Consider the following 24,795-nt stretch of genomic DNA (forward strand, 5'->3'; position numbering starts at 1 on the left):
TATCAAAGTAAAAATGAAAGTACATGCAATGTAATTTGTACATGCAATAAATGAATAGGCCTACTGACATTATATACTTGTACATCTTATAATTATCATGACTGTGAAGCAAATTTGTGAAATAAATATCAAATAAACATTTTTTAAATCAAATTTATTTCTTTGGAAACCAATTTGCCATCGCAAACATGTAAAACAATAATATTCAATGTACATCTCAAACAATTGTATAAAAAGCCTGAGCAAATACATGCAATTGTTGGCCCTTCACTGAGAATTAACAGTGTGTTGTAATAACAGTAAAACATTCTTGAATGAAAAAATCAAACACCTTTTTACTTAAATCATATTATAATTTGATGACATGCAATGGTAAAATGGTCTTTCAAACTTTCAGAACTCGTAACGACAATTCACTAAAATATCTAATAACGCAAAGACAATGCATTCATTACAAAATGGGAGCTATTGACAAAGGACAATAGTGGCACATTTAAAAGAAATTAAAGGATTGCTTTCTTGATGTTTTTATAGTGTCGTCTCCATCATTTACTATACTTGAGGTCTGTCACAAAGGTAATGTCCTTTAAAATCTTGATAAGTCTTTCAGTAGCTGAATTTGTGTAGAGCTTAGTGTGCTAGACAGATGCTGAAATCAGATAAGGCTTCCGGTATTTGCTTTGCATCCACACTCTGTGCATTACCACCTTCTTTCCTCTGTTTACCTGCAGTCTTCTGTCTTCCAAATTCTGAACCTCCTCCAAACCAGCATTAGAAAACAAATGATGAACCTCATCTGTAGAGATCAAGACATTCAGCATGAATAGGTGTTTATGCGAGCCAAAACTGCATGGAATACAAAAATAATATGTACGAAAATGGTTCTACCTTTTGTGAAGAAATACACACAGGTTCCGTCCTGTCGCGTATAGAAGTTTTCAGACAAACACTGACCTGTGGAAAGGGGATCAGTGGTCATGCACGGTTATTCAAGAATCGATATCACAATCAAGTTTTGATGCTGTTTTGTTAAATCTACGAGAAAAGAAATTAATATTTTTAACATGAATAAAAAACGTAGGAGTGTCAAAATATTAATCTTGTATTTTTTTCATAATTAGAGGCTTAACACATTCAGTTGTTTTTTTAAGGAAAGAAAACGATAATGTGTTGTATATTGTATTGACGACTTGGAAATCAATTAAAACTGAATCACTGTAGTAATGGACTTTGTAATAATATTAATTACAATGCTAAATTATATCAACTGTGGGTTAAAATGAACATGTTTCTGATATAGTGCAGATAAAAGGGTTCACTAGATAATGCTAATGTGACTGAGCATGAGAGAAAAAGTGTGTGTATGTGCACCTCCATACAATAAAACTGATTTAATGTGCATTTTCTGTATCAGTGTTTTTGTAACATTCACAGCTAACACATGACATATTAGGTAATGAAAAGACTGAGCCGGGGTTTAATGAGTCAACAGAGACAATCACCCTTTTTAAATCGCAGTTGTGACAGATCATATCTGCCATAGTCTCTGAACAGCATGATTCCTCCATGCTTCAGCTGTCCAGCCAAACTCTTCACCACTCCTGGAGCTCTGATGGAGCAAAGCAGAAGGGTTAACGGTGTTTTACGCACATTCATATTTAGATAATAACAGAGATGCTATTAGGCTTCCAAATGGCATCACATGAGTTTGAATAGAATGGCAATTTCTCCATATAATTTGCATAGCGACATTTTTATGGTGCTTTTTTTAATCCTTTATGAATCTTGACAGCCTGAGTTGCTGTTGTATGAGGAAAAAACTCAGAAATTCTGCTAAATAATGAATTTGGAATGACATGAGGGTGAATAAATGATGACAGAATTAGCATTTTGTTTTTACAATTATATAAAATTTAACTTAAAAACAGATTTAAGGTGTTTGCTATAGAAAATGAATTTACAAACTCACTAACACATGTATTAGAATCACTGGGATGCTATTATTAATATTTTGAATTCATTTTTATTTTAAAGTTTTATAAATTTGTCATTTTTATTATTTTTTATTCATTCCAGTTTTACTTTGAGTTATTTTAGTACATTTAACATTGAATTCTATTTCAAGTAATATTTTTTAATGATTTTTATGCAACTGCTCATGTAAAAACAGGGATTCCCTGGCAATTGTGTGTACTGTGTTCAGTTACATTCCCTGAAATGACGGATCTGATTGAGGGGCTGAAGATCTGAGTTTCTAACAGTAAGGTTGTAGATTTAAATCCTATCAGGGTTTATCTATAAGCTATATCGCCATGTAACCTTGATTAAGACACTTCAGCTCTTGGTTCCTCTAGTCTAGAGGGATTGAACCTGTAATAAGTGCACTGTATAAATAACTCAGACTCAGTATTGTGTAGACTATATTTGAGGGAATGTATTAAAAACCCTGTAATTTATCTGTGAATCTGACAAGGGACGAGTAGAAATATTAGTTCAACATCTCTGAGTGCAAAGCAAACGTGAAACACTTTGCTAATGCAAACAAAAGAGAAAATATACTAGTCTATGGTTCTGCGAGCTTCATATGTAAGCGTTTCATGTTTGCACTCAATTCCCTTTGCAAAAAGCCATAGATACTCCAGAGCTGTGGTGAAATATGTAAACTGACAATCTCAAACACTCAATTTTCCATAACATTGCTCAAGAGCTGTCAAGATCATGTTTATGTCTGAAGATATCATAGATAACTTCTAAAGCTACAACACTGGCTTCAACATAAATAAATAATCATGTTTTGACTTAACCTGCCACATAAATCTATGGACCGGTAAATGTTAAGTTTGTATATTAACGCTTCTAAATACTAAAACAATAAAGGTGGTTTAATGATAAAATAAAAACGTGCTTCTAATGCTGTTCTCATGCAATTTTGAAGTATATGAAATATTTTACAGATATTAAATACATGTTGTGATAGGTGGATTTGGCTGAAGGGTAACAGTGAAGTAAACTGGAAATGGCTGCTATAAGTGAGACAGCAGTAATGGATACTGGGCATATAAACACTCTAATGTCAGATGCATGCTGGGCAAGTGCGTTACAGTGTTAACATAATGAATGTGTGTGTGTGTGTGTGACCTTTATTACCGTGCTGGGTGGATGGCAGAGAGCACAAAGACCACCAGAATAACGTCCAAACTCTCAGGGGGGAAGGGAAATGGGGACGTTGGGTCACAAATGTCCCGCACGAATGCATGACACACCGCAGGGTCATAGTCTGGGTGCTCCTGCAAGAGAAAACGTGCAATTGGCTGAAGTTTTACTGAGACATTTTTAACGACTGCCTCATGGGCATTTTTTCATACTAATACAATTAACAAACATTATGAGTTTCATTTATCTGAATATGAAAGCTGTTGACACTTTGGGAATCGCTTTAATCACATTTCAAATTGACTAAATAAAATTACTTTTAGGGTGAATCTCATAATGAAATGTTCAGGACATATTTCAACCCGGAATCAAAAGGGAAAAAAAGCAGAAAAATTAAACCTGTATTAAAAATAACACTAGCATAAATTAAATTCAGTACTACAATGATATATACAACTGTACTTCATATGAAGAATTCAGATGCAAAAGCCTCTAAGTGCCATCTGAAATTTTCTTCTAGAATGATAATTTTTATCAAGCTCGTTTAAGTTCAGTAATTTCACTTAAATGACTATTAATAGGTTATTTTCATTGCCATTTAAGTGAAAGCTTGCTAAAAATGATCATTCTAGAAGAAAATTTCAGATGGCACTTAGAGGCTTTTGCATCTGAACTCTTCATATATTGTATATATTAAAACTACATATTTTTTTTAAATTCAAAATTAATTATTAAAATATTGAAGTAAATTTCCATATATTTATTTTAAGTTCCATGAATTTCTCTTGGTTTAACACATAAAATAGCTGCTTTCTATTTATAAATGTAATGTAAAATGTAATTAATTCAAATTGATTTTCAGCCTCATTATTCTCCAACTTCATCATTCTAATATGCTGATTTGCTGCTCAAGAAACATTTATGCTTTTTATGAAGTCATACTGAGGGTCCAGAACACCACACTACTCTGTGGCTCTTTTGACTTGGACCAACACCCAAGCAACACGGCTGTGACTTTTGCACAGGCAAACTCAAATTTTCTTCACAAAATGTAAAGATATTAGTTTTTATATTAGAATAAAAACCAAAGCATATATGCAGCACTGCCGCTGCATGCTTGATGTCACTTCCCCCGCCATTCAATATGTTCCGCTGCTGGCATTCGATGAAGGTCTCTGCATACCAAAGAGCATCAAGCACCAGGAGACAGAGCCAAACTCCCACACCACTGATCAGCCGTCACTTATGTGGATGGAGAACAGGATATGTTGCCCTCCCCATCTTTATCCGTTCTCAGAGGCTTTCGCTAATGTGTATCTGGGATGTGTGTGTGGGCTCTGCTTGATGGAAAGGTGGCAGGTGTAATTATGCGCTGAGAAGCAGAGACATGTCACTGTGATTTACCTGGATGAGCTCAACAGCTCGAGATGAGAAGTCACAGCAGTACAGAAACGCCTTGCTGCCCCTAAAAATACACAAATAAGCCTGCTTTTACTTGCTACTCCCAATTAGTGTTTCTATTACTTTTTGATTTTCATCTCCTTAACTGTATGGGATAATGCAGCCAGCTTTTGCTTTGAGGTCACCCAGTTAGGGTCTATTTTGCAAATGATAATGACCTGAACATTTCTAACTGTACAATTTCCACTTATTACATGGTTACTACACTTATTACATGGAAAACATTGATTTTATTACATTGCACAAGAACAACTTAAATACTCAAGATATAGTTCCTCACACGAAACTATTGTACGGCTTCAGAAGACTTAGAGCATGAGATCTACACAACTGTTCAAATGTTTGGGTCAGTGAGATTTGATTAAAATAATGGATTAAATTGATTAAAAGTGACAGATTTCTACTTCAAAATAAACCCTGTTCTTTGGAAGTTTCTATTTATCAAATAATCAAGAAAAAATGTATCATGGTTTTCACCAAAAATCATTAAACAGCACAACTGTATTAATAATAATAAATGCACAAATCAACAAATCATCATATTAGAATGATTTCTGAAGGATCACGTGACAATGAAGACTGGAGTAATGATGCTGAAAATTCAGCTTTGACCACAGAAATAAATAAATAGAAAATTATAATAATAATAATTCACAATGTTACAGTTTTTACTATATTTTTAATCAAATAAATGCAGCCTTGGCGAACATAAGAGACTTCTTTCAAAAACGTTTCCAACAGCATCTTACTGACCCCAAACTTTTAAATGCTAGTGTATTTCACAGTGCTTTTTGTCCTTTGCTAGAGCAACTGAAAGACAAACTCCTACATAATTTCTCCTAGTAATAAAAATGAGAAACATAAAGCGGATGCTCTTACCTGATGGTGCTGATAATGGGAAACACACTGTTACCAACACCACAGCCCACCTGCATAAACACACACAAACTTAACTTAAACGCCGATTCACACGAAGAACAATAACTAGTCCTGTTATTCTAAGCATGCTGTCTGCTGTTTTAAATGCTCAAGCTCTATAAAGCAGGATGGATTCTGATTGGCTGTCAATGTTTTTATCATTTATCATCTGAATAAAATTAGTTCTGAAAGTGATTCTAATGATACGGTTTCTCACTCGAGCTGAATCTCTGACCATCACCGCCCACACCCGCAAATATTCTGTTACAGCTTGAAGAAATTGTACAAAATTATGCTAAACATTCAGAAACATTGCGTATTATTAAACTGACATACCATAAGATAAAGTGATGCTGGCACCACAAATGAAAAACACAATCGGCCAGCTTTTTATAAGCCTTATAAAACTCTATCAGCTGTTAAAACAGAACATCACAACTAGTTATCGTTATGGCCCTTGGTGTGAATGAGCCTTCCTAAATGATTTAACACATGAGAAATGATTATTTGGTAATAAAGAACTATTTTTTTGCGTGTCTGAATGGCGGTAACACCTCTAGTATCCTAAAAGCAGCATGTTGTCCAGGGAATGTGTCCGTTTCACTGGTTAATGTGCTGGAACTGCAGGGCTGGTGCTTTTCTCCGTTCCCAGACTCTGTTCCCAGACTTCCCATATACATCCCTGCAGCGTCTGGAGGGAGAAGCTCTGGGAACTCAGTGAAGAGCCAATTCCGGTTTCTGAAGAACTTGCTCTGGTGCATCTCATAAAATCGGTCCCAATATTTATGAGCTTCTCTGTCGTATTTTGCTGATGGGAGAGAAAACAACAAGGAATCAAAACTAGAAAAACTAGCTGGCGACCACTAATGAGTTTTGAATACGCACATTGCTCTTCTACAGGAATCTTCTCTTTCGAGTTCTCCTCTGCTTTCTGCTGGGCTTTCTCCCTCTCTTCTTCAGTCCACTGCACATGATCCCTGAGGCACAGCACACAGTATGAACATTCATTTCACCCAAATGTTCTTTTTCAGTTCTTGCTAAATTGATTAAAATTTAATTAAAGGGATAGTTCCCCCAAAAATGAAAATTCTGTCATCATTTACTCACCTGATGTCATTCCAAACCCCTAAGACTTCTGTTCATCTTCAGAACACAAATTTCATTTTAATGAAATCTGAGAGCTTTCTGTCCCTCCACTGACAGCTACACATCTACCACTTTGACGCTTCAACACGTTCATTAAGAGATCTAAAAAATAATCCAAATGAATTGAGCGGTTTAGTCCAGATTTTCTTAAGAGACTCGATCACATATATGATGAACTGATTTAATTTAGGCTTATACCCACATTTTAACATTCATCAACACATCAGGGGCCGTATTCACAAAGAATTTTAAGGCTAAAAGAAGCTCCTAACTGGCGAATTTAGGAGCAACTCCTAAAAATAATGGGCGTGTCACTCGTAACTTTAGGACTCCTAATTTTTTTGACTAAGAGTAATTCACGAAGCATTTTAGCCCTAAAAGTAGCACCTAAGCCTGGGACAGCTTAAAAGAAGTCGAGAGGACTCCTAACTCACTAAGACCTATTCACGTTGCGATGTTTTGAAATGCGTATGCGGCGGCTACAGGAGCTTCCGATCACGAGGGAACAATTTTGCATTGTAGGCATAACTAGCTGCAATAACGCCACCAACAACAACCAAAACTAGGCTACTCATTGCATGTAAACTAATTGTAACGTTTCATTGTGAATCAAATTAAAATGTTCTTCTCTTTGCAAACGTAGGCAGAGGCATATAGTGACAGATTAATTAAATAATGTTGCAAAGATATTGCATCAATCCATATGTTTCATTAGGCTACTAGGCTATTTGTTTTGCCTTACTCTTTATTCATTTAGGCTATTTATTCAGTTATTCATCATCTTCCGTCCTTCGCACTACTTGTGTAGCGCACGCATTCTCAGACCTGTCACCTGTCACTCATCATCGTAGGGGAGGTGTTTGGAATCATTACCGCGTTACAATCATCAGCCAATCAAGGTGGTCACTTCAGTCAAGCTCGTGCATGAGTAATGACGTCATCCATAGCAACAAAGACTCACTCTTAGTTTAGGAGTTGTCATTTTTCTTTACTAAGAGTAGGTCTGAAAGGCGTTGTGAATAACTTTCAAGAGAAAACTCCTAGCTAAAATCTTTTAGTGCGATTTAGGAGTACTCCTAGTGGTAAGATAAAATGCTTTGTGAATACGGCCCCAGATCTGGTAAACGGAAGCTCAAACATGTTTACTTGACGTGTGAGAACCAATGAGGTTCATTCTCGTGTTACACAGCACGTTTGAGCTTCTGCAATAACCACTGAGGTTCATTCTCGTGTTAAGCAGCATTTTTGAGCTTCAGCAAGAAGGTTCGGTTGAGCTTCTGCTTATGTTCGCTGATAAATGTTTCTGTGAATAAAAGCCTAAATGAAATCTGTTTATCATATAAAGCAATCGAGACTCTTTAGAAAATGTGGAATAAACTGCTCAGTTCATACGGATTAGTTTAACGATCCCTTTATGAACTTTTTGAAGCGTCAAAGTGGTAGTTACGTAGCTGTCAATAGAGGGATAGAAATTGCTCAGATTTTATCAAAAAAATCTTGATTTATGTAACTAAGATGAAAGAAAGTCTTACGGGTTTGGAACAACATGATGGTGAGTAATTAATGGCAGAATTTTCATTTTTGGGTGAATTAACCCTTTAAGCATTCATCTGCTGGGCAATAAATGCAAACAATAGAATCCTTTTAATGTGGGATTATAAATTAAAAAAAAAAAAAAATTATATAACGCTTTACACAATATAGATTGTTTCAAAGCAGCTTTACAGTGATAATAGGAAATTAAAGTAACAGAGATTGTTTTGGCTTCACAGCAGCTCTAGAATAAAGTTACTGTCCAGCTAAAGTTAGTTTTGATTGATTCACTTCCGTTGCAAAGATCATTAGTTATTAACTTATCAATCAATCAATCAAATTTTATTTTTATAGCGCCTTCCAACAGCCAAAAGGTGCACAAGGCGCTTTCCAGTAAAAGCAACAATAGACAACAGAAAATAAAACACAAATATCAGTCAGAGGTTACGTGTTAAAAGCTTGTCTGAACAGATGTGTTTTCAACTGCGATTTAAAAACACTCAACACAGTGATGCTTCGTAGGAGTGTTGGTAAAGCGTTCCACAGATTAGGGCCCTGGACGGCAAATGACCGGCCTCCAAACTTTTTGTATTTGAATTTGGGAATGACCAGAGAGGTGTGTTCAGAGGAGCGGAGAGTTCTGGGTGGTTGATAGACCGTTACTAAATCGGCGAGGTAGACCGGGGCCAGACCATTGATGGCCTTGAACACGAACAGCAGGACCTTATACTCTACCCTAAACCGCACCGGGGGCCAGTGGAGCGAGCGGAGGACTGGGGTGATGTGTGAGCGTTTGGAGGTGTTGGTGAGGAGACGTGCTGCCGCGTTTTGAACCAGTTGAAGCCGATTAAGGAGTGATTGATTAAGTCCAGTGTAGAGGGCATTGCAGTAGTCTATCCTCGAGCTGATAAAGGCATGAATGGCTTTTTCAAGGTCAGCTCGGGACAAGAATGAGAAGCCTTAGCTGGTAAAAGCTCGCCTTAACAACTGCACTAATGTCTTGATTTTATGTGTGGGTGAATTAATAAAGTAAAGTAAAGTAAAGTAAATCTGTTTGTCATACTGCAAATTTTTGTCAAAAATAACTTAGGGGCCGCTAACACGACACCGTTCTAACAGAAAACCCTTAACGCGCTCCGGCCTGCTCATTCGCACAACAACAGTGCCTGGTGGCTCGAGAACGCAAACCCTGAAACAGGTTCCAAGGTGCAAGCGTTGAAAATGTTTGAAAAAAGTTATCATCTTCGTGTAAACTTCAAACAAACTGACGGCGTGCACATGCGTATTACGAATGCACGTTTGAATTTATATGTGCGCAGGCATTTAGTCTTTCTTTACAAATTGACCTCAACAAATTAATTGTCTGGCCTTAAAAATGTATAATACAGAATCTTTTATCGCTTCCGCGTAGCCATGTGAACTGGAAATATTTTGACAAAGTTTATCTGTAGAGAGGTAAAGGGAAGGAAAGGAGGCCTTCACAGGGAAGAGACTAGTTGACACTTCAGGACTGCGTTGCCGTCGTGTCCAGGCGCAGGTGGACAACTGAACAATGTTAGGAAGACTGTTCCAAAGTTTTGGTGCTAAATAGGAGAAGGATCTACCGCCAGCAGTCGATTTTGATATTCTAGGTATTATCAACTGGCCGGAATTTTGAGATCATAATAGACGTGACGGACTATAATGCGTTAAGAGCTCGTTCAAGTACTGGGGAGCTAAAGCATTTAGTGCTTTGTAAGTAATCAGCAATATTTTTTTATATTTATACAATGTTTAATAGGGAGCCAATGCAGTGTTGACAGAACCGGGCTAATATGCTCATACACCCTGGTTCTGGTAAGAACTCGAGCTGCTTCGTTTTGAACTAGCTGTAGTTTGTTTATTAAGCGTGCAGGGCAACCACCCATAAGAGCATTACAATAATCTAGCCTTGAGGTCATGAACGCATGGACTAATTGTTCCGCATTTGTCATTGAGAGCATATGACGTAATTTAGATTTTTAAGAAGGAAGAATGCGGTTTTACAGATACTAGAAATGTGACTTTCAAATGAAAGATTGGTATCAAAGAGCATCCTAACCGATGACGAAGGTTTGACAGAGCAGCCATCAAGTGTTAGTCAGTATAAGTTATTGCGTGAGGACGGTTTTTGTCCAATAGTTATAGAATCTCCTGTTGTTGTTGTTGTTTTTTAATCAAGTAGTAGGAAATTACTAGTCATCCAGTTTTTTATATCAGCTATGCATTCCGTTACTTTTGTGAATTGGTAAGTTTCGTCAGGGCGTGAATAAATATAGAGCTGAGTATCATCAGCATAACAGTGAAAGCTAATGCCATGTTTCCTATTGATATCTCCAAAGGGTAGTATGTACAGAGTGAACAGCGAATAGTGTCATTACTCAGCTCAATTCAGTTCAAGTTTTGTTTTCATCCGGAAGTGTTAGTGCAGTCAAATCAATAATATTACTATATGAATATTGAATATTATGCATCTTTTAACCCCCAATTAAATCAATCAGTACTTACTATTAATCTCATTACCTAAATAAATGAAAGCTTGAATTATCTGTTGAAGTTCTTAATTTTTGGTACATTTATAGAAGTAGATAGTTTATAGATAACGCAACCCAAGGAGGAGGGCTTCCTCAGCCGCATCTTGGTTCCTCTCGAGGTTTCAGGTTTATTTATGTATTTATGTGCCAGTGTTATCATTGGCTTGATCACTGAGGAGCTGTATCTTTTTTTTTTTCTACATTTCTATAAAGCTGTGTTGGTGCTGCTTAATTTATTTTTTTTTGGAACCTGTGGTACTTTTTTCAGGATTCATTGATGAATAAAAAGAACAGCATTTATTCAAAATATAAATCTTTTCTAACAATATAAATCTTTACTAACACTTTCTATCAATTTAACACATCCTTGCTGAATAAAAGTATTCATTTCATTCAAAAAAAGAAAGAAAAAAAATTACTGACCCCAACATTTTTAAACGTAGTGTATAATGTTTCCAACACTGACAACAAATCAGCATATTAAAATGATTTCTGAAGGATCATGTGACACTGAAGACTGGAGTAATGGCAGATGAAAATTCAGCTTTGCATCACAGAAATAAATTATATTTTAAAGTATATTCAAATAGAAATTGTATTTTTTTTTTTGTTTTTTTTCTGTATTTTTGATCAAATAAATGCAGGCTTGATGAGCACAAGAGACTTCTTTCAAAAACATTAAAACATATAAATGCTTCCAAACTTTTGACCGGATATATTCTTATAATAATAGTCCTGCTGTCCCACTGCTTTTACTTCATTTTATGTCAACCATCTTATGTCTTCCTTGGTAAAATACCTTTGTGGTAACAGGTCAGATCACAATACCACGGTACTAAATGAGTACCATGCCAGTTCTCACGTTCACAAGACTCAAGCATCTGTAGACAGTACCACATGTTATGCTGAAAGATGTCATCGGGGTCAGTGAGGATTCTTCCTCCTAACGGGACAGGTGGTCTTCCTCCACTGTACAGCCTCACAGCACAGACGGTCAGCTTCACAATCCTGCTCATTTCTCCATGCTCATCTGAGAACAGCAATTAATGACGGTCATTACCAACCAAACACACTGTCGCCTGGTTTCACAGACGAGGCTTAAGCCTAGTCCCAGACTAAAATGCATGTCTGAGCTGTTTTAATTGAAAGCAACTTTCACTGATAGCCTATATCTTAATATGTCAGTGCCATTGTTTTGTCTCAAGATGAACACCAGTAATTTTTTTCTTTCTAAGGCAAATTTATAAAAGCTACTTAAATGTCCCAATTGAACTAAGGCCTGATCCTGGCTCAATCTAAGCCCTGTCTGTGAAAACAGGCCTTTATCTACTATACTGAATCTGATGTGAAGCATTCAACTACATTTCCCAGCTAGCAACAGCGACGATGCGCCTTCAGATGACGTACACCCGGAAGCTTTTGTAAACACATGTGAGCCGTTTATATACTGTCTATGATGTGAGCAGAGTGTAGGCTGATTACAATTTCAAGCAACCAAAAAATGTCCACTAGAAGCAGACAACTGTAAGATTTTATACGAATGTATTCTATGATTTTGCAACGTTTTGGAAACGGCAGATATGAGGATTTCTGTAAACAATTTCAATGTTAGCTTAGTGCCAAAAATGTCTCACGAAAATACACCTTTACCTTTAACAATAGCAAAATGAAGAAATGTATTTGCGCATATTTCACTATTTAAGTCATAGGAAGCAGATGCTCTTCGGTATATTAGCTAACGTTTACTGCTGTGGTTTGGATATAACTTTCAGCAACGCTATAGCACGAGTCTGCGTATAAAAAAAAAGACAGAGTTGACTTTACCCAGCACTCACTTAGATGCAATTGTGAAGATTATTCCGCTTAGTTTTGTGGTAGTCAGTGCATTTTATTTGAATGGTGTGAGTAGTGTCGTCGCTCGTCGTTCCCCATGTGCGCGCTCCCGTCCCCGTGCGCGCCCCGCACTAGTAAGAACAGCTGTGCTGCCCTGACTTCAAGATCCCGATTCCGTGGATCCAATGACTCTGGCAGATTACTGGGAGCAAACCTTAAGATCCTGAGGAACATCATTCTCCAAGTAAGTATTGCTGTGTTTGATACTGGGGTTTTTATTTTCTTATTAGTCTGATTTAAATGTACAGTGCCAGTCTCATATGCTCGTCAAGCCTGCATTTATTTGATAAACTGTAATACTGTGAAATATTGTGAAATAGCATTACAGTGTAAAATAATGGTTTCCTATTGTAATATATTTTAAAATATAATGTATTTCTGTCATCAAAGCTGAATTTTCAGCATCATTTCTGCAAGTCTTCAGTGTCACATGATCCTTCAGAAATCATTATAATGATGATTTTGTATCAATGTTGGTTGGTGTTGCTTAATAATTTTTTGGAACATGTGGTAGCCTACTTCTTTCAGGATTCATTGAAGAATAAAAAGTTAAAAAGAACAGCATTTATTCAAAATAGAAATCTTTTCTAACAATATAAAGCTTTACTATCACTTTTGATCAATTTAACACATCCTTGTTGAATAAAAGTATGAATTTATTTAAAAAAAGATTTCAATTTTAAAATAAATGTAATTTTACTTTTTATTCATCAATGAATCCTGAAAAAAAAATCGATTTGATTGATAATAATAAGAAATGTTTCTTGGAGCAATTCAGCATATTAGAATGATTTCTGAAGGATCATGTGACACTGAAGACTGAAGTAATGATGCTGAAAATTCAGCTTTGCATCACAGAAATAAATTATATTTGAAAGTATTTTCAAATAGAAAACCATTATTTTAAATTGTAAGAATAATTCACAATATTACTGTTTTTCTGTATTTTTGATCAAATAAATGCAGGCGTGATGAGCATTAGAGACTTCTTTCAAAAAAATGAGTAATATTTCCAAACTTTTTACCTATTTTTTAATAGGTTTTAATTCATTAAAGTATGTCATGACTTTATAGGATGACACAGAATTCGTAAAGGTTTGGAGCAAGACTTCCAAGTCCCTCATCGCTTATGAAAGTGGACGGATATACTTTGAGAATTACAGGTGTTGTTACAGCAGGTAAACTGTCTGATTTTATTAGGTTAAGATACGTAGGAAAAGTATGTTTTCCCAAAATATGACATCTGTTAATATGTATAATGTATTACAAATCACAGCCTTTTGCCCGAGCCAGAACAGCTGTACGAGCTCCCCAAAACTCCCAAAACTGAGAAGATTGAAGACGCATTGTTGTGCCAGTGTCCTCTCGTAAGTCTGATCATCTGCTGCACGTCATTCATTTGCATAAACTTTCTGTGTAATTTATTTTATTTTATTTTATTTTTTTTGCAGGACAATGTTCTACCAAATGCTTCAGAGCAGAAATCCTGTCTGTTGGCTCTGACAGCTCATAACTGGTTACATCGGCTCTCGGCTGACACTGGAGCAACGCTACAGCGGGTCTACCTCTCCTCGCGTTTCAAATTCAGGTGCTGACATTTCTTTGAGTGCTAATAATTTGGAAATGATAACTAGCTGCATGTTACAGTACATTTTCTGGCAAAAGCAGCAATCTCATTAATGTAACATCTGAAATGAAGTGTTTTTGCTGTACTAATATGAGTTTGTTAACAGATCTTTAGGTTGGGACTCCTCGCAGGAGACATTTTATGTTAAATCCATTCAGAGCAAACAGACGACTCTGCAACGACAGGTCAGACTCCACTGAGGCTCATATCTGTGTTGCATGTATTTCATATGCAGTTGGGTCACTCTCTTAAAGGCACAATATGTAACTTTTTTGCTTTAAAAATAACAAAAATCACTATATCTATGTTATATATTTTTTTTAGTTGTGTACTTACATTATCCCGACTGTTTCCAACAACTTTCAAACCAGGAGAAATTTGTAATTTAATTCGAAGACACGTCCTGTTTCTTTATTTCCGTTTTGTCGCTGTCAATGGCGCCATATCCGCGTTGTCCCTGGTTTCCGCTCGTACTGCCATAGCAACCAGAGCTATGAACCAGAGCCAGATAGTAACCAAAGCGACAGACGTGGACAACTGTGTAGTTCGCAATGTCTATTTTGTTGTTTCGTTCAAACATTATGGACCATGGCAAGTAGACTTTGGATAAAAAAGGAGAACTAAAACAAGAATCAATATCAGCGCGGTGTTTTCGAGATGCCGAGAACTCCCATAGACAGTAACGTTATATAAACGAGAGCTCCACGTCCGAGACTTCGACTGCTCCTACATGTACTTTATTAAACAGGTGAGTACATTTACATAAAACTAATCAATGTTATATAGTTCAACAATGATAAAATGTAGAATATGATCTGTATGTTATTCTAATGTTGATCTAGCTTACTGCTAGTCTCATACAGACAAACTAACACATACATTTCAACACATTCAAATGCAGTTTAGTGTGCTAGTGTAATGTTAGACCAAGTGAAACAGCGCTGCGTTACCTCACAAGTTTAATTTGTCTAATAAACTGACCTGTGAGTTGTAATTCTGCACTCGCGTGTAGTTCGGTAGAATGAAATGTCCATATTCCTTTTATATCCGCGGGACTCGCGTCGCGTGTGGAGCTGATAGCTGTCTCTTAGCAATCCCGAACTGCTTCATATCACAGTCATGATAAAAACATTGATGTATTCAGTCATCCATAAACATTATTAGATCGGCCGGCTTGACGTTGACGACAAGATCCATAATTCTTAGCAAATGTTGCGTCATCAAACTACGCCTTTGTTATTGTAAAGAGGTTAGCGACCCCTAGCGGCGAAAACTTACGTATGTTTAATTCAGTTGAATTTTTTTTATTTTTTCATTTAAATGTGCTTTATTGCCATGAAAATTGTTACAATGTATTGCCATAGCATTCCTATTGTTTACAGTGAAGTGTGTAGTAAGATACAATGTCTGTGTCCGAAATCACATACTCTCTTGAGTAGGTACTTATTTTGAATTAGTAATTACTTTGCGAAGTAAACATACTAAAATGTATGTTCTATATAGTATGAATGTAATTCCGATATACTACATTTGCCATGTTGTCATTATCAGCGTCAATTACTTCGCTTCACAGCCATTCATAAATCCTCTTTGTAGGTGTAGGGGAAGGTTGTAGGTGTAGGTGATCTGAGGAATGTTTGCCTACTCTTTTATAGGGGACAAAATATCGATAGGGTAAAATATAGTTGTCCTTCCCCATGCGATATGATAATCCATACACTGGCGCCAGATATTTTAAGGAATAAAATAAGGCACTCTAAATAGATTTCCCTCCTCCCAGCATCACTACTTCATGGCTCCTCGAGGTGGCGCTCAACACATGAACAAGGAAAATGTAAACATAAGTTAACTAGCCTAAGAAAGAGAGGTTTTTAACGGGATGGCAGACAGCAGTGCGAGTAAAATAAAAAGGGATGAACCGATATTAAAAATGTTGCCAATACCGATAATTCTTTAAATTTGAAAGCCGAGAACCGATATATTGTCCGATAAATCTTAATCCAAATTTTTCTATAATTTTTGCGAGCCTGATTACAAAAACAAAAGTCCCCCAAATTTAAAAGCCTTCATTCTCATTATAATTGTATGTAGCATATGACAGAACATTTTGCACTTAACTGAATTTTCCTTTTTTGAAGTGATTCCAGTCATATTTCAAGCAATTCAGAATCATCATGGCGAACATAGCGCATCTGAAGTGTCTCAGCTGAAGGAAATAATCTATTATTTATCAGCTAAACGGCCAAATATTCTTGTTGGGCGGATAAGATAATGTTACAAATGAACATATATCGGCCGATACCGATATGGTGGCCGATATATCGTGCATCCCTAAAAATAATAGATGCCCCAGCCACGTTTAAGTCCAAATACTGGAGAACCTGCACTTCACCTTTTCACTGGCTGATATATTGATTATCGCAGAATTGCTGTATCGTGATATTATCGGTATCGTGAGCCATGTATGGTGTATCGTATCGTGATGTACCCTGTGTCTCCCACCCCTACTCTTTTATGAGGACTGTGAATTCGGACATACTTTTGTCACATACTGTTTTTCGCCTGCTATATAGTAGGGAAGTATGCAAATTATTTCACATTAATTTTCCACCTAATTTTCCTCATAGATAGGGCAGCTGGTGAGAAAGTGTTGCTCTGTCTCAACATCTTCTTGGCTACAGTATGGGCAGATCCGGTGTTCTGACAATATATGCTACCTGCTATATTTGCATGGTTTTAAGGGTAGTATAAGGGCTTGGAGCCAAATAACATTCAAGTTTACTTAGTTTTTCTGTTGTTTGCAGCTTCAGGGCCATCTGAATGAGGGTACTTTTTTCAATGGTTATTTCATGTCTCTCTCTCTCTCTCTCTCTCTCTCTCTCTCTCAGGCTGGTGTTGATAATAACATCCTCATGCGTGTGGCCGTATTTCAAGTCTTTCCACTGGAGCTTGTAGGAATGCTGGAGATAAATAAAAAAGTAATATCTGCATAAGTACATTCATATAAATCTATTTTTGTTGTAATGGAATGTCATACATTTTTATAAATTATCTTTTTAATTCATTTATTTCAATTTAGCTCTACTTATGCTACATAATTTAGTGAAACCTGTGGATTTCAGAACGAGATAATAGTTTCGATAAGTAGTATTTTCTATTGTCTATTTTTATTATTGAAATATATTCAAATGAGCATTGTCAAATGAATGAGTCAATATAAAAGATGTTACGTTATGTTGTTATGTTACGTTGTGTTATGTTACGTTACGTTACGTTATGTTACGTTATGTTATGTTATGTTATGTTCAGGTCTTTGGTAAGTCGGTGGTGGATGTGCTGCTGTCACAGGGAGTCTTAGCTGTATCACATAGCTCAAAACATGTCAAACTTTACAGTTTTGAGTACATAGTTAATAAGGTAATTGAAACAATTCCTTTTTGTGATTGTTTGGTTTATTGGCCCTGTTTGTTTTATCGTCATTCCATATGTGTTCTTTTCTCTTCAGTATAGAATTGAGAAATTGGCTCTGGGACAGCAGTGTGAGTTTAATGGTGAGAAAGGAATTGTGGGAGAGGCTCCATATGGCATCCCAGTCAACATTCACATTCATGGTGGGTGACGTTAAATAACTGCCTTATTTCCCTCAATTTTTGCTCTAAAATGTCTTGAAAAAGTGTTGATTCAGTATTTATTTTTTAAACAAAATGTATCTAACCTTAAATAGGGGATTTCTATGTATACAAATGAGGTGAGGTGAGGTGACATTCTTGACAGGGTTTGTGAGATTCAGACAAATGTTAAAAAATGTGTCAATTAAAATGGCATAATCTATTTAGGTGAAACTCAAAGTTGTGCAGTTATTTTCACCATTAGTTATTTTACATTCAGGACCTCGTTCCTCATGTGTGATGGAATATTTTGTTCCCATTATGTTAAAAACACAGCGCAATCTCTCACTCTGACAGTCCAGGGTCACAACATGAGCCTACAAAACACCCTGTCTTACCACCGAGCTTATTATTACATAGTACATATCTAATCTACAGTCATGTGAAAAAGATAGCACACCCTTTTGAATTCTATAGTTTTATGGATCAGGACATAATAAAAATCATCTGGTATTTAGCAGGTTTTAAAATTAGGCAAATACAACCTCAGATGAACGACAACACAGGACATATTCCACTGTGTCATTGTTTGTTTAACAAAAATAAAGACAAAATGTAAAAGCCATGTGTGACAATCAAAGTACACTTATGATTCAGTTGCTTGTAGAACCACCTTTAGCAGCAATAACTTGAAGTAATCATTTTCTGCATGACTTTATCAGTCTCTCAGATCATTCTGGAGGAATTTTGCTTCATTTCTTCTAAATGCTTTCTCAGTTCTCGTGAACTCACATCAGAGGCCCACACAGAATAAAATCAATAGTTGAATAAAGTCGTTATTTTTGTTTGTTTTTTGCGCACAAAAAGTCTTCTCGTCACTTGATAAACGTAAGGTTGAGCCACTGTAGTCACTTGGACTATTTTAAAGATGTCTTTACTAACTTTTCTGGGCTGGCAGAATGAAATTACCTAGCAGCTTATGAAGGAGTGAGATCAACTCTCAAATTTCATCAAAAATATCTTAATTTGTGTTCTGAAGATGAACGAAAGTCTTACGGGGTTGGAACAACATGAGGGTGAGTAATTACTGACAGAATTTTCATTTTTGGATGAACTAACCTTTTAAGGTCCCGCCGCAACATTTCATTCGGTTTGAGGTCTGGGTTTTGACTGGACCGGTGCATTCTGTTGTAGATTTGCTGGTGTGCTTTGTGTCATTGTCCTGTTGCATGACCCAATATCAGCCTGATTCAGCTGTCGGACAGATGGCCTCACATCTGTCTCTAGAACACTTTGGTATGCAGAGAAGATCATGGCTTACTCAATGACTGCAAGATGCCCAGGTCAGGTGGCTGCAAAACAAGCCCAAGTCATCAGCCCTCCACCACCATGCTTGACCGTTGGCAAAAAGGACATTGTTCCAGAAGTCTTGTTGTTTGTTCAGATGCAACTTTGCAAACCTAAGCCATTCTGCCATGTTCTTTTTAGAGAGAAGAAGCTTTCTCCTTGCAACCCTTCAAAACATGCCATACTTGCCCTGTCTTTGTCTAATTGTACTGTCATTAACTTTAACATTTCACTTGTTAATTGGGGCCTGTAGAGTTTGAGATGTAGCTCTTAGGTGTTTTTTGCGATTTCTCTGAGCAGTGCACGCTCTGACCTTGGGGTGAATTTGCTGGGACGTCCACTCCTGGGAAGATTGGCAACTGTCTTGAATGTTTTCCACTTATGAATAATCTTCCTCGCTGTTGAATGATGGACTTCGAATTGTTTGGAAATGGCCGTATAACCCTTGTCAGATTGATGGCAGCAACAAATACTTCTCTAAGATCATTGCCGATGTCTTTGGCATTGTGTTAACACACACCTGAATGCTCTAGACCAGCAAACTGCCAAAACTTCTGCTTTTATAGAGGTGGTCATGCTTGCTGATGATCAATTAATGATCAATTAATAAGCAGTGTCTGACTGCTACTTACCCTCTTAATTCCTATGGAAGCAGTATGGGTGTACTTAGTTTGTCACACATGGCTTTTCGATTTTGTTAAATAAATAACGACACAGTGTAATATGTCATGTGTTGTTGTTCATCTGAGGTTGTATTTACCTAATTTTAAGACCTGCTAAAGACCAGATGATTTTTTTATTATGTCCTGGTACGTAAAACCATATAATTCAATAGGGTGTCCTTTCTTTTTCACATGACTGTATATGACAAAACTGAGCCTGTGTAAAACATTACTTTATGGCCTGGTTTCACAGACAGGGCTTAGATTAAGCCAGGATTAGGCTTCAGGTCAATTAGGACATTAAAGTAGCTTTTATAAACATGCCTTAGAAAAAACATGACAAAACAATGGCACTGACATATGTTCACAAATTCACTGACAAGATAAGTCAGTGCAAGCTGCTTTCAGTTAAGACAACACAAACATGTTCTTTTAGTCTGGGACTACAGGCTTAAGCCTTGAAACCAGGCATAGATCACTTTTATCTATGGAATATTTAGCAGTAAAATGATCCAATTACTTTCTTAGGCTTTTTGGTGACCAATCATGGTCATTCCAATTCTGAAATAGAAATCTGCTTGAAACGGCTGTTCTACATTTTTCAAAATATCCAAAGATTTTTCTACTTATTTTTCATTAGCCACCTCTATAATAACTATGAAACATTACTGGAAAAAGGTTGCAGACAGTTGAAGTGTGTAAGAGTTTCTGAGGGAATAAATTGAATTACTGATAACTGACTCTCTTTAATTAAGTTGAGAAAAATTTCCAGGTACAATGTGACAATTTAAGTTATGTTGTTAGTACAATTAAAGTACAATGTTATTATTTCTTATGAGTTGTCAACAGTGTTAATTTCGTTAACGAAAACTGTGATGAAAAATGTTCGACGACACCGACATCATTAAACACCAACTGTGATGTAAACGTAACTTATATTAGCGTAATTTAGAATTATTGGAATTACTCTGAGGAATTTCACAGTTGTAGCTTTTGAGAGAAGCTTTTTAGTTTTACCAGTTTTCATAGTGTAGAAAGTATCTTAATTTATTACATGGCTTGGTTGAATTCTAATGTAGAATGTGGTCTGTTATGTAAGGGTTAATGCCCGTCCATTGTCAGGTATTAATGGTTGCCTCTGCCGAAGTCCATTAATACCTGACAATGGACACCTCGAAGGGCATTAACCCGCTTACACCATGGTCACTTGCCAAATAACACATTTTTAAAACATTAGTTTATTTTAATTAGTTTTACAATCGAAATCGAAAGTTTTTACAAACAATAACTTGCTTTCCCTGGTTACGCCTAAGTCTTTCCATTTCACACATTCATTTACTCTACAAGTTTCCTGATTTACAATATTATCATATAAGTAAGGGATACTTATATGATAATATTGTAAATCAGGAAACTTGTAGAGTAAATGAATGTGTGAAATGGAAAGACTTACGAGATACAATCATGAGGAAAAATGTATTCTCGTTCGGCGCCACCTATCGTACAGGTGTGAATTAGCCGAAGGCGATCAATTGTTTCGCGTTAGATGTGAAAGCACTGTTCGCCCGTGATTCGCTTCACTTTATAGCATCGCTCTCAGTGTGAAAGGGCCTTAAGACTAAATAAAAAACAATTTTCTACAAATTGAACACCAGTTGTCAATACTTCTCTCTACAGAGTGTCCTCCCGTATTGTTTGAGATGTCATACTTTGACAACGGGGTTCAGATCGGAGGTCATCCCTGGCACTACATCTACACCCCCAACCACAAGAGACACCGAGGAACCCATCATATCTGCTCCATCACTGACGGAGAGCTGGTGATTACTCTGATTCATACACATATTCATAGTCCTACGCAAAAACAATCCTGTACATGCAGTGAGAGTGAATGTGTGTAACCTTTATGTTGCATTTAGGTTGAAATTATTATCTATTATGGTGGACATATTAAACTTTTGGGACAAGACAAATAGTATTAGGTTTATCTGATAATTATATTACTTATAGAATTACACAGTAAATTAAGACTTTGGTTCTAAGAAAAAGAACACTTATGTTCAATAATTGGCACAAGTGTCTTTTAATTTAAGCTGTTTTTCTTTGTTATGTGTCTATATAATCCAATGATCCGTCATCAGGCTAAGAGCGGTGTTCAGGACATGAAATGTGACTCTCTGGAAGCAGACTGGATCTTTTTTCACCCAGATGATTCGGGCCGAATTGTTCATGCAGGACCCAGCGCAATAAAGTGAGCATAATTATTATTATATATGGCAAAAGAGACAAAGTTGCACATTAAATGTGAGTATATAACAGGAATCTTATTATAAACAGTGTCCTTGGACAATGATAAACAAGTGAATGAGGATCCGTGACTTTGAACATTGTACCATAGGAACAATGTGGATGAACCACTTTTCTCCAGTTTCACTCTTCTCTATAATTGCTGTTTTTAATTTTCTCTGTTACAGTGTTCTGAAGATCATGGCAGAAACTGGATGTGACCGGAAGTGTGAGATAGTCACGGACTTCTCCATCACCGCTGCTCGTGACAATAGTGTAATTGTTGTCTGTGGGTTCATTACCAGCTGTAGTTGCAACAGAATATTATTGAAATTTTGATATTATAGTTTTTTTAACCGACAATCGTAGGATTTTGTCACCATCAGACTCATAATACCAGCTGATATTTATTGTAAAAGAAGATCAATACTGCATAGAAGGCTCTTTTTTTTGGATGGTTTGTAAACGAGGTTCTTCATGCCCACAGGCACCTCAGGTGATTGTGACCTCTTCTGGTCGTACAGTGAAAAGGAGATTCCAGTTGTTAGATGATGACCCTGCACAAGAGGTACATCCGACCACCAGCCCACACACACTCTTAAGGCCCTGTTTTACTGGTATTAAGATGCGTTTTGGTCGATCGGATCACAAGTGGACGACACTAAATACAGGTGTAAACGGGGACTAAAGCGTTTTGAGCTTGTCCACTTTCAACCACTTTTGCGTTTTAGTCGATCGGCTCACAAGTAGACGAGGGAGACACATTCCTGTTTACACCTGGTGTTTTAATCCGTCTCTTTTGTCCACTTTCAACCACTTAGGTCTATGGCGGGTAAATGTATGTTTTTTCTTTTTCAGATCTTTCGATCTAATGGACAAAATAAGAGGGAACTAGCTTTAATTTCTGCTCAGAGTCGCAAGACCAGCCGAACGCTATTAAGTGTGTGTTAGAAATCAGGAATGGTGAGAGAACATTGTGCTTGGTATGTTTTTCATCTTCAAACCAAATTTGGGTCTCCAGCCGACAAAGTTTAAATCCCGCCTGGCTAGCGCTCTTCCCATAATGTTCACCCATTAGATCAGTAGACAGTGTTTTGTGGCTGTTTGAACACATTCGATCACATAAGTGTTTACACTACGAAAGCAATCCGGTTGAATGTGTTTTCGACTACCTCTGGAAGTGCTTGAAAAGTGGACAAGCTCAAAGCGTTTTAGACCCCGTTTACTCCTGTATTTAGTGTCGTCCACTTGTGATCTTAATACCAGCCTTAGTAAAAAACGGTTATTTTAAGAATGGTTCACTGAAAGTTTCTTGGGGAACCCAACATTGTTCTTGTGTGGCATCAATATGAAACCCCCCTTTATTTTTAAGAGTGTATTAAGGGTTTGAAACATGATGAGGAGTAAATGATGACAGAATTCTCAATCATCTGATTGGAAACTTAATTGTTAAATAATATAGTGGAAGAATGAATGCTGATATACGGTAGGTTTTATTGTCACGTGATACAGATGGGTCTGGTGTACTGATGTAAGGCCTTCAAACATAAGCCACTTTTCCACCATCGGGCCAAATAGTCTTTTTTGTTTAAGCGTGCCAATCCAGCCCAGCCAGTACAGATATGGATTAATTTTCCACTGTGTGGCTGATAGTGATAACAGAGCATGTAGAGACTTGTGAGATGTAAATAGCGAACGCGTTTTGGAGGATGATATTTACATTTTATAATTAAATTTCTAATTGTGCCATGCTCTTTTTGGAAATATAACTGGAACCGTTCCTTACCGTACTTTGAACCGTTCGCCCAGACGGTGGAACAGAATTCACTCACTCTAGTGTGTGATTTGTCTCTGAGACGGTCTGTTATTGTTCGTGCTTTGACATAACTTGGAGGGCTTATCTAGACTTTCAGGATGGTGAAGTACGAAGATGAACTTGATCTGTTGGCTGTGATAGACACCACTCACGCTGAAGATGAAGGACAAGCCCATCTTCGTCTACATGACAATAAGAGAGGGATTTTAATGAAGAGAGTTCCTCTAAAAGAGCCATGGGATGTGGTATGACATTTAAATTAATGTTTTTTTTTTTTTAGATATCATTCACTCCATTTGTCATAACCTAACATCCTCTGTGTTTGTTTTTCAGACCTACAGTCATGAAGTGTACTTTGATAGAGACACGATTATTCATATTGTCCAGGAGAAAAATAACACCTTCTGCTGCCATGTTTATAAAATGAAGAGAAGACCCTTAGATGATCCATAAGCACATTTCATATTCTACTAATATGAAATGTGTACTAATGTACTAATGGACTGTAGTGCAAAAAAAAACAAAAAAAAACAAACATATTTGTATATCTGGTACTGTATTATAACTTGTTTATTTTGTGCACTTTTGACATCTTATGAACAGAAAACATTTGTTTTTAAATAGATGGATATTGCACACTATCATTTGGACTGGAAAAAAACTATATACTTTTCTACACTTTTCTATTCAGTTATTTTATTAAAACATTTACTTGTAACTTTATAATTAAAGACCAGTTTGTGACAGATATGCTCTTGTCATCATTATGAAACTTGATGTTGTGTAAGTTTTT

The 24,795-nt window shown here is 36.6% G+C and overlaps 2 protein-coding genes across 4 annotated transcripts; one reads left to right on the forward strand and one right to left on the reverse strand.

Annotated features, from left to right (window-relative positions):
- Window positions 1-144: 144 nt before the first annotated feature.
- Window positions 145-12,718, reverse strand: mettl8 (methyltransferase 8, methylcytidine). 2 transcript variants are annotated; one of them, XM_084421796.1, is made up of 10 exons: window positions 12,599-12,718; window positions 11,658-11,793; window positions 6,418-6,509; window positions 6,087-6,340; window positions 5,494-5,543; window positions 4,558-4,618; window positions 3,148-3,287; window positions 1,503-1,609; window positions 889-954; window positions 145-796 (listed from the first exon to the last, which is right to left on the reverse strand). In XM_084421796.1, the coding sequence occupies exons 2-10, from the start codon at window positions 11,777-11,779 to the stop codon at window positions 639-641; spliced, it is 1,050 nt and encodes a 349-aa protein (XP_084277922.1). In that variant the 5' UTR covers window positions 11,780-11,793; window positions 12,599-12,718; the 3' UTR covers window positions 145-638. The 2 variants fall into 2 exon arrangements, with proteins under 2 accessions (XP_084277922.1, XP_084277923.1); XM_084421797.1 differs by having other exon boundaries at window positions 12,588-12,696.
- On the forward strand, window positions 12,689-24,749 carry dcaf17 (ddb1 and cul4 associated factor 17). 2 transcript variants are annotated; one of them, XR_014628978.1, is made up of 14 exons: window positions 12,689-12,840; window positions 13,731-13,834; window positions 13,933-14,023; window positions 14,108-14,244; window positions 14,390-14,468; window positions 17,172-17,261; window positions 17,593-17,700; window positions 17,789-17,894; window positions 21,578-21,720; window positions 22,042-22,151; window positions 22,375-22,475; window positions 22,674-22,754; window positions 24,092-24,247; window positions 24,336-24,654. XR_014628978.1 is itself a non-coding variant. In XM_084421792.1 (14 exons), the coding sequence occupies exons 1-14, from the start codon at window positions 12,694-12,696 to the stop codon at window positions 24,453-24,455; spliced, it is 1,560 nt and encodes a 519-aa protein (XP_084277918.1). In that variant the 5' UTR covers window positions 12,689-12,693; the 3' UTR covers window positions 24,456-24,749. The 2 variants fall into 2 exon arrangements, 1 of the variants encoding a protein (XP_084277918.1); XM_084421792.1 differs by having other exon boundaries at window positions 22,375-22,462; window positions 24,336-24,749.
- The last annotated feature ends 46 nt before the right edge of the window (window positions 24,750-24,795 follow it).

This window comes from Rutilus rutilus (genome assembly GCF_951802725.1).
Source record: "Rutilus rutilus genome assembly, chromosome: 10".
Lineage (NCBI taxonomy): Eukaryota > Metazoa > Chordata > Actinopteri > Cypriniformes > Leuciscidae > Rutilus > Rutilus rutilus.

What these genes read in the sequence shown, in the direction of transcription:
- mettl8 (XM_084421796.1), bottom strand. Translation starts at nt 11,779, where the DNA reads ATGAGCAGGATTGTGAAGCTGACCGTCTGTGCTGTGAGGCTGTACAGT. An exon ending in CTGCTTTTAGGATACTAGAG is followed by an intron (nt 5,544 to 6,086) that starts GTGTTACCGCCA and finishes GTGTTTATGCAG; the next exon opens with GTGGGCTGTGGTGTTGGTAA. An exon ending in CCCATTATCAGCACCATCAG is followed by an intron (nt 4,619 to 5,493) that starts GTAAGAGCATCC and finishes GTGTATTTTTAG; the next exon opens with GGGCAGCAAGGCGTTTCTGT.
- dcaf17 (XM_084421792.1), top strand. Translation starts at nt 12,694, where the DNA reads ATGTGCGCGCTCCCGTCCCCGTGCGCGCCCCGCACTAGTAAGAACAGC. An exon ending in TTGAGTACATAGTTAATAAG is followed by an intron (nt 17,701 to 17,788) that starts GTAATTGAAACA and finishes TTTTCTCTTCAG; the next exon opens with TATAGAATTGAGAAATTGGC. An exon ending in CCATCACTGACGGAGAGCTG is followed by an intron (nt 21,721 to 22,041) that starts GTGATTACTCTG and finishes ATCCGTCATCAG; the next exon opens with GCTAAGAGCGGTGTTCAGGA.